General features: G+C 37.1%; 1 protein-coding gene across 1 annotated transcript in view; it reads right to left on the bottom strand.

Moving 5' to 3' along the window:
- LOC102869886 (cytochrome b5 reductase 4-like) overlaps nt 1-8,097 on the bottom strand; it is a 154,380-nt gene that overhangs the window by 34,268 nt on the left and 112,015 nt on the right. Inside the window, exon 12 of the mRNA XM_006892163.1 lies at nt 375-515. Within this exon, the coding sequence (XP_006892225.1) occupies nt 375-515 (141 nt within the window). The remainder of the gene's footprint in view (nt 1-374; nt 516-8,097) is intronic.

The following is an 8,097-nucleotide window of genomic DNA, read 5'->3' as shown; positions in this document are numbered from 1 at the left end:
TTTCCATTCATTCATTGTTGCACTATTTTCTCTACCCTCCCTCTCAGTTCGTTCCTTTTTTATTCCCCCCTCGAAAGTCTGTTTTAATTATCCCATTGCCACAGTGCTTGTCAAAGCCAGTTCTGATTAATCTCCTTTGTCAGTGTGTCCTTTGCCATTCCCTATCACTCCTCCCTGAGAGCGACTTCACTCTGATTCATAAGGAAAAGGGGACAGCGTATTCTCTTAGCTACTTCCTGCTGAAAAGGGACGTTGTGGGTTTCAGGGTGAAGATCTTCTCTCACTACTCTAATGGGCCTCTCTTAAATTTAGTTGCTCAAAAACATTTACTAATAACTTCAAAGGTTGTTTCCTACAACGTCTGTTTTCCTTACCTGTAATAGTTAGCTTGAGGTAAATATGTTGCCCAATTGGTACTTGGAGATGAGTGCTTGGTGGCAGCATCAAACAGAAAAGTCTTGTATCATGGGTAACATCTTCCTTGGAAATTAACTGGCACTTTCTGTAGTACAAACCTAGAAAGTGATTGATTTTCTTTTACTGATAAATAAATTAAATAAGAAGTAATAAGAAGAAATGTTCCAATTCACTGGCAATAAGAGAGATGCAAATCAAAACCAAAATGAGGTACCATCTACTCCAGTAACAGAGGCAAAGTTTAACAGGGCAGCAAGTAGTAGATGCTGGAGAGGATGTGGTGAGAAAGAAACTTTTATACACTGTTGGTGGGATTGTAAAATGGTGCAACCATTCTGGAAGGCAGTTTGGTGCTTTCTTAAAAAGCTGAACATAGAAATTCCATATGATCCAGCTCTTCCACTACATAGAATATACCCTCAAAACAACTATGAAATATCATCTCACCCCAGTAAGAATAGCAAAATTTAACAAAACAGCAAGCAACAAATGTTAGCGAGGCTGTGGAGAAACTTGAAGCTTATTCACTGTTGGTGGGAATGTAAAATGGTGCAACCACTGTGGAAGGCGGTATGGCGCTTTCTCAAAAAGTTGCAAATAGAGATACCATTTGACCCAGCAATTCCACTACTGGGAATATACCCCAAAGAGACCATAACTGACATCCAAGCAGATATATGCACACCCATGTTTATCGCAGCTCTGTTCACAATAGCAAAAAGTTGGAAACAACCTAAGTGCCCATCAACAAATGAATGGATAGAGAAGCTGTGGTATACTCACACGATGGAATACTATGCTGCATTGAAAAACAAGTAACTCATGCAATATTATTCAAAATGGATGACCCTGGAGGACATGATGCTGAGTGAAATATCTCAGTCACTAAAGGACAAATACTGCATAATGCCACTGTTATAAAACAGGACTGACATTGGGGGTTGGGGGGAGACTGAGAAAGATGGGATAAATAATCCATACTGCATTGAAACAGATAAGAGAAAACTGTTTAAAAGGGATATGTGATTGGGTATTATTGTCATGACAGGAGTCCAGAATGAAGGCTGCATAGTGGAGTGGACTTGGGGGGAAGAATTGTATAACGATGAAAGAATTTTTCCTTTACTTTTCAAAGAGAAGAGTGAATTGGGGGAGGGAGGGGTGAAAAGTACAACAGGGAGAAAGTACAACAATGAATTAATGGAAATCCTCAGTCTCTGTAAACTTTCATTAAAATTAATAATAACAATAAATAATAATAAAAAAGATATACCCTGAGAATATGAGAACTGAGGCACAAATGGAGATTTGTACACCAATGTTCACAGCAGCGTTATTCTCCATTGCAAGAACATTGAATGGTTCAAATGTCCAACTCAGATGAATGAATTGAGAAATTACGGTACATTCACACAATAGAATACCATGTAGCATGCAAGAGCAATACCTTTGTAAATTATTACCTAACTTGGGAGGGACAGAAGAGCATTATGCTGAGTGAACTAACTCAGCCCCACAAGGATAAATATTGTATAAAACTATTACTGTAGAATGGGTATAAGGATCCAGGAGGGGTGGGAGAGGCTGGAAGCAGAGGGATGTGGATGTGTAGGCAGAGGGGGGGATTAATCATTGGATTGTATAATTCAATGGATGGAGGGATGGGGAAATTTAACATGTTGCTGCTAATGACAGTAATACATGGAAAAAAATGTGTTTCTAAGCACGGTCATCAATTTTAAAGTATGTGACAACCTGTTAAATAATCTGTTCAAATTTGTATTAGAATTTTGCAAATAAACTAGTTGTTGTTAAATGCAGTCGAGTCGTAGGTGACTCATAGTGACCTATGAACTTTCTTCATTTCTCCAAGTTCATACGGTTTCCAGAGGCAAGCTATTTTGGAAATGGATGTCACTCCTGCTTCCAAGCTTGTTTTAATCGGGGAGCTCTGCCAAACACTGTCTGCCATGGGTGACCAATATTGCATTTGGCACATCAGGGCCCCACCCACAACTAAATGAGAAGCAAAATGCCCGTTGGATCTCTCGATTTTGGAGACAAAGCATCTCTCATTTGGGTATGCTAATCTGGTCTATTTATCAAATAACTAAAAAACCCACTAATTGCTTGAGAGAGTCACCCAGGACAAAAGAAGGTTCTGAAAACCATACTGCCACTTGGGCCATATGATCCAGAAAATCCAATGGCACTTGAAGTGGCAGTGGCAGACAAAACTGCTGTTTGGGGTCTTTCGTAGATCTAACTCTCTTGGCAGATTTACAGTGGGCTTTATCCACCATCATAATATCACACACCTGGAACAAGAAACTCATGTCACAGCAAACAAAATATGTAAATGGGCCCATGCTAATGGAATTCACTGATTTTATGTACTCTGCCATCCTGAAGCAGTTAGTATGATAAATCAGTGCAATGGTCTTTTAGAGATACAATTAAAATGTCACCTTAGTGACAATATTTTGCAAGACTGCACAATGTTCTCCAGGAAGCTGTATATATTCTAAACTATCATCCAATATATGATGTTTTTTCTCTCACAGCCAGGACAAGAGATCAGGGATCAAAGGTAGAAATGAGAGCAGAAAAATTCACTATTATCCCCAGTTTGAAATGTTTTCTTCCTGTCTCAGAAACCATATGCTTGATGTATCTAGAAGTATTGGTTCCAAAGAGAGAAATGCTTTCACCAGGAGAAATAGTGATTCTGTTGAATTGAAATAATGCCACCTAGCCATATGGGTTCTTCATACCTTTGGTTCAAAAGGCAAAGAAAGATATTATATTAGCTGGTGTAAGACTGATTCTTATTACCAAGGGGAAATCAGATTAACAATAAACATATAGAAGACCAGCCTGGATTACAGAAGATACCTTAGGACATCTCTTAGTATCACTATGCTCTATGTTTAAAGTCAATAAAAAAGCACCAACCTAATTCCAGTTAAATGGTACAGACTTCTGAAGAATGAATGTTCCAGTCACCCCTCCAAGTAAAGATCAACTGAGGCACTTAATGAGTGCAAAGGGGATATGGAATGAATGGTGGAAGACGGGAGCTCTAAATACTAGTTGTGACCATCTAATTAGTTGAAGAAACAAAGGCTGTAATGGCTTTGATAATTTCTTCATTTGGTTACATAAGTATGAGAGAACATATAAATAATTTTTGGTTGTATGTATACTATTTATTTCGTGTTGGGAGCAAACATGATTTTACAGTTGTCTTCATTTAGAGATTATGTATAGTTTAAGGAAATGTTTACAGGTGCCATGCTGACACAAGGAGGGCTATGATGGTTAACTTATGTTATCAACTTGAGTAGGCCATGGATTGTTGTTACTGTTGAGTCAAGTATGACTCATGGTGACCGTATGAACAGCAGATCTGAAGGAACTGAAGAACAAATTCAAACCTTGAGATGCAGTACTTAAGGATGCTGTGGACAGAATATTAAATGATCCAGGAAGTACTAAAAGAAGATGGAAAGAGTATACAGTCATTGGACCGAGAGGAATTGGCAGACACAGAAGATTTTCATGAAACAACATATGAACAAGAGCTTGTGGTGATGAAGAAGGAAGTTCAAGCTGCTTTGAAAGAACTGACAAAAAGTAAGACCCCAGGAATTGATGGTATACCAGATGGCATATTTCAATAAACAGATGCTGACCTGGATGTGCTCACAGGTTGTACCAAGAAATCTGGAGGGCAACACTTGGCCTACTGACTGGAAGAGATCTATATTTGTTCCCATTCCAAAGAAAGGTGACCCAAAAGAGTGGGGAAATTATCGAACAATATCACTGGTAACACATGCAAGCAAGATTCTGCTGACGATTATACAAAAATGACCGGACCAAAACATCAACAGAGTCAAAAGTGCAGGCTGGGTTCAGAAGGGGTCGTGGTACTAGGGATATTACAGCTAATGTCAGGTAGATGTTGACTAAAAGGAGGGAATACCAGAAGAATGTCTACCTGTGTTTCATTTATTATGCAAAGGCGTTTGATTGTATGGATCACAACAAACTGTAGCTGACTCTGAGAAGAATTTGCTATCCCAGAACACTTGATTGTGCTAATGCGAAACCTATTCTTGGACCAGGAGGCAGTCATCAGAACAGAGCAAGGAAGCACGGCATGGTTCAAAACTGGGAAGGGTGCACCCCAGGGATGTGTCCTATCTTCAATACCTTTTCAATCTATAAGCAGGACAGATTATCCGGGAGGCTGAGGTCTATGAGGAAGAATGTGGCATCAGGATTGGAGGAAGATTCATCAATAACCTGCATTATGCAGATGACCCAACCCTACCTGCTGAAACTGAGGAGGACCTGAAGTGCTTGCTACAGAACATCAAGGACTACAGACTTCAATATGGATTGAGATTCAATATCAAGAAGACAAAAATTCTCACTACTGGGCCAACTGGCAGCATCATGATAGATGGTGAAGAGATTTGAGATTGTTAACAGCTTTAGTTTGCTTGGGTCCACAATCAACATTCTTTGCACCAGCAGCCAGAAAATTAAAAGACGTATTATGATGGGAAAGTGTGCTATTAGAGACCTCTCCAAAGTACTGAAAAGCAACAATATCAGTCTGGAGACTAAGGTGCGCCTGATTCAGGCCATGGTCTTTGCAATCACCTGATATGCATCAGAGAGCTGAACAATGACTAGGGATGACAGAAGCAGAGTTGATGCCTTTGAGCTGTGGTACTGGAGAAAAGTATTGAATATACTATGAGAAAAAAAAAGTAATATTAGACCCACCAAGTGAAATCAGAGACTAAGTTTTTGCTCTATAGGATTTGTGAATTTCAGTAAAATGACTATACATTTTAAAAATTTATCAGCTCTTTGAACATCTCATAATATAGGGTTAATTTTACTTCCTGAGATAATAAATTCTCTAGAACTTATAAATATTTCTATAATTTGAAAAATAAATTTTATTAGTTTTTCTCTATGTCTTTTATTACAGTATGCTAAAAACACAATGTTCTTAGAGATGGAAACCTAACTTATTGTGTTTTAAATTTACCTTTTTTTATTAATTCTACTTCTTAAAGCTTCTATTTAGAGTTACAAATTAAACCTGTGAAAGATACTTAGTAACTAACAAATTTTCATTATACTCTTTTCTTACATAAAAGGAGTGTCCTAAAGCACAAATGTTTAAGATTTACAATATGAAATTTTAGAAATACATCTTTGAAAAAAAAATAAATACTTCTTTTATAAAAGGTAAGGAAAAGATATATTCTCCATATGTATATGCTATGCCATATTTTAATTGGAAAATTATTAAAATAAAAACCCCTTTCATTACTAACATATAAGTTCTGATTATTTGGAAAACCAATATAAGTGAAAAATATGGAATGCCAGGCACTAATATACAAATAAAGAAACAGAGTCAAGTGTTCCTATAAACACTGGATTTTAAAATGATATTTCAAACCTCTATGTATCTAGAATAAAATAATACCCTTCTGTTTGGGAAAAAGTCTTATAAAAGCTCTGAAAGCCTTACTCTTTTCCCTTTTGGACAAGTTGTCTTTTCAACATGAACAACACTGATGATACTGCTTTGTCTCATTATTTGCTCTAGCAAATATGAGTATATAAAGATATATATGAGTATATAAAGCTTTGATAAAGCTTTACTTATTCTATTTTCTTTCTTTTTTATCTAAAAATATTTAAGTATGGTACAAAAAGACTAACTCCAGATTTTAAATAAGATGAAGACCTAACACCTAATAATCACTGGTTAGTGGAAAATAAAATTCATGTGTGACTTTAAGATATTAATCTGACCATAGTTTCATCCCATTTTCCTTCATCTATTTTCCCTTTTGCTCCATGAAGACTCACCTCACTAACTCTTTCCACCTGCTACCACAATAGCTCTCTACATGCACATAAATGCAGGCAGTATTTTTATACATAAATATATCACATGGGCATCATTTAAGATCACCTTGTTCTATTTGTTCTATTGCCAGGACATTGGTGTGGACCAAATATGGCTAAGGGTACTGTCTTAAGCCTATCTTAGGAAAGCCTTGCCTACTAGTGGACTCAGCAAAGGATCAAAGGACATAGGACCCAAGGAGAAAACAAGGGTCAAATGATGTCTTCACAACCCTTTCTCAGGCCCTATGTGACCCAGTGAGAATACAATCAGAGATTAACACACTCTATGTCTAAATGTATAAATGTTATAAATAATATAATTAATTAGTAAATATTTCTAGGTAATATCTTGAAATATATACCTTAAATATTATCCTAGAGAGCTAGACTTAAATCTGGACTTCCTAGACTCTTCAAAGTCCCATGCAGGGAGACTGCAGGGGAATGAGAGGTGTACTTCTCTGACCATCGCCCATCTCCCTTCTCTTGTCTTGTCTGACACCAAGATGGTTTTTATTATGTGAGTGCGGACATAGCAACTCATATACTCAAGCCTGTCTATTAATTCTTCCCCATGAATAACCACGGTCACTACTTAAAATCAAGAATGATGCCTTGGTAGAGTCCTGAAGGGGATTAGGGTGATCTGGGCAAAGCATGCTGGGATTCAATCCATTGTTAGCTACACTGAAGGAAAAGAACATAAACTTCTTGGCCTCGCACAGACCTTGCCAGAAGAGTGGGGCTATCCAAGACAGGTACTCTTTATTGGAAGCAGTGTCAGATGATCCTTAGGGACAAGATGACAAGGCTTCACCTCACATACTCAGGACATGCTTTGTTTTTGTGCAATGCATTTTGTTTTGTGGTATGCAGGGTCACTAGGAAACAAAGATGACTTGATGGCACCTAACAAGGGTCATTTCCTCTAAACACTTATCACGCATATTCTATTAACTTTACTGGTTGAAAAGAAAGGAGATTCATTATCTGTCCTGATGCTACTTAAGCATCTACCAGAAAAAAAAATGTTCTAACCAAGTATACAGGTCTTAACTATTGAATCAAAAGGAAATCCAGATTAGAATGACTGACCTTCTTTTTTGATGGTATTAATACATTTTGCCATGTAATACTCCTGAGATAGGGAAAACACCGTTTTACCTATAAATGGCTACTCTAACTTGAAAAAAGAAAATGTTCATGTCTTTAAAAGTCTTAAGGGAAGTTTAAGAAAGTTTTAATCTTTTAATTATACTGAAAGGAAAGATGCATAGCACAGATATGAGGAATTGGAAAAGGGGGGGGTACCAGACAGATGAAGATGGTGATGACCCCTTCAGCCTGGACAATATAGTAACTCAAGCTTAAATGTCAGATTTTTGCCTTTGGAAGCACAGAAAAATATACAGAAAATGAGAAATTGAAAATAAATATAAGATTGAGATAAAAAACCAAACAGAACCAAATACAAATAAACATAAGACAGAAAGATTTATGTTACAAATATTCAATGTTTAAGAAGAAAATGCATGGGATATTAAGATTGATAACTCTTTTTTCAGCTTGCTACACTGTATGGCTTACATGCTATTTAGGGTGCTGACAGTCGTGACATTAGCATTTTTAATACCAGTTGAGTCACTCAGAGAAGACAGGTCAGGCTTTTAGACTAAGCAAAACAAGGAAAAAAGACGTGGCCAATTTTGCCATTAAAATATTAAGGATCAC

Source organism: Elephantulus edwardii, unplaced genomic scaffold, assembly GCF_000299155.1.
Source record: "Elephantulus edwardii isolate Elephantulus edwardi_28Jun2011 unplaced genomic scaffold, EleEdw1.0 scaffold00111, whole genome shotgun sequence".
NCBI classification, from domain to species: Eukaryota; Metazoa; Chordata; class Mammalia; order Macroscelidea; family Macroscelididae; genus Elephantulus; species Elephantulus edwardii.
The sequence above is the reverse complement of the archived record's forward strand: the minus strand, read 5'-3'. Positions and strand labels throughout refer to the sequence as shown.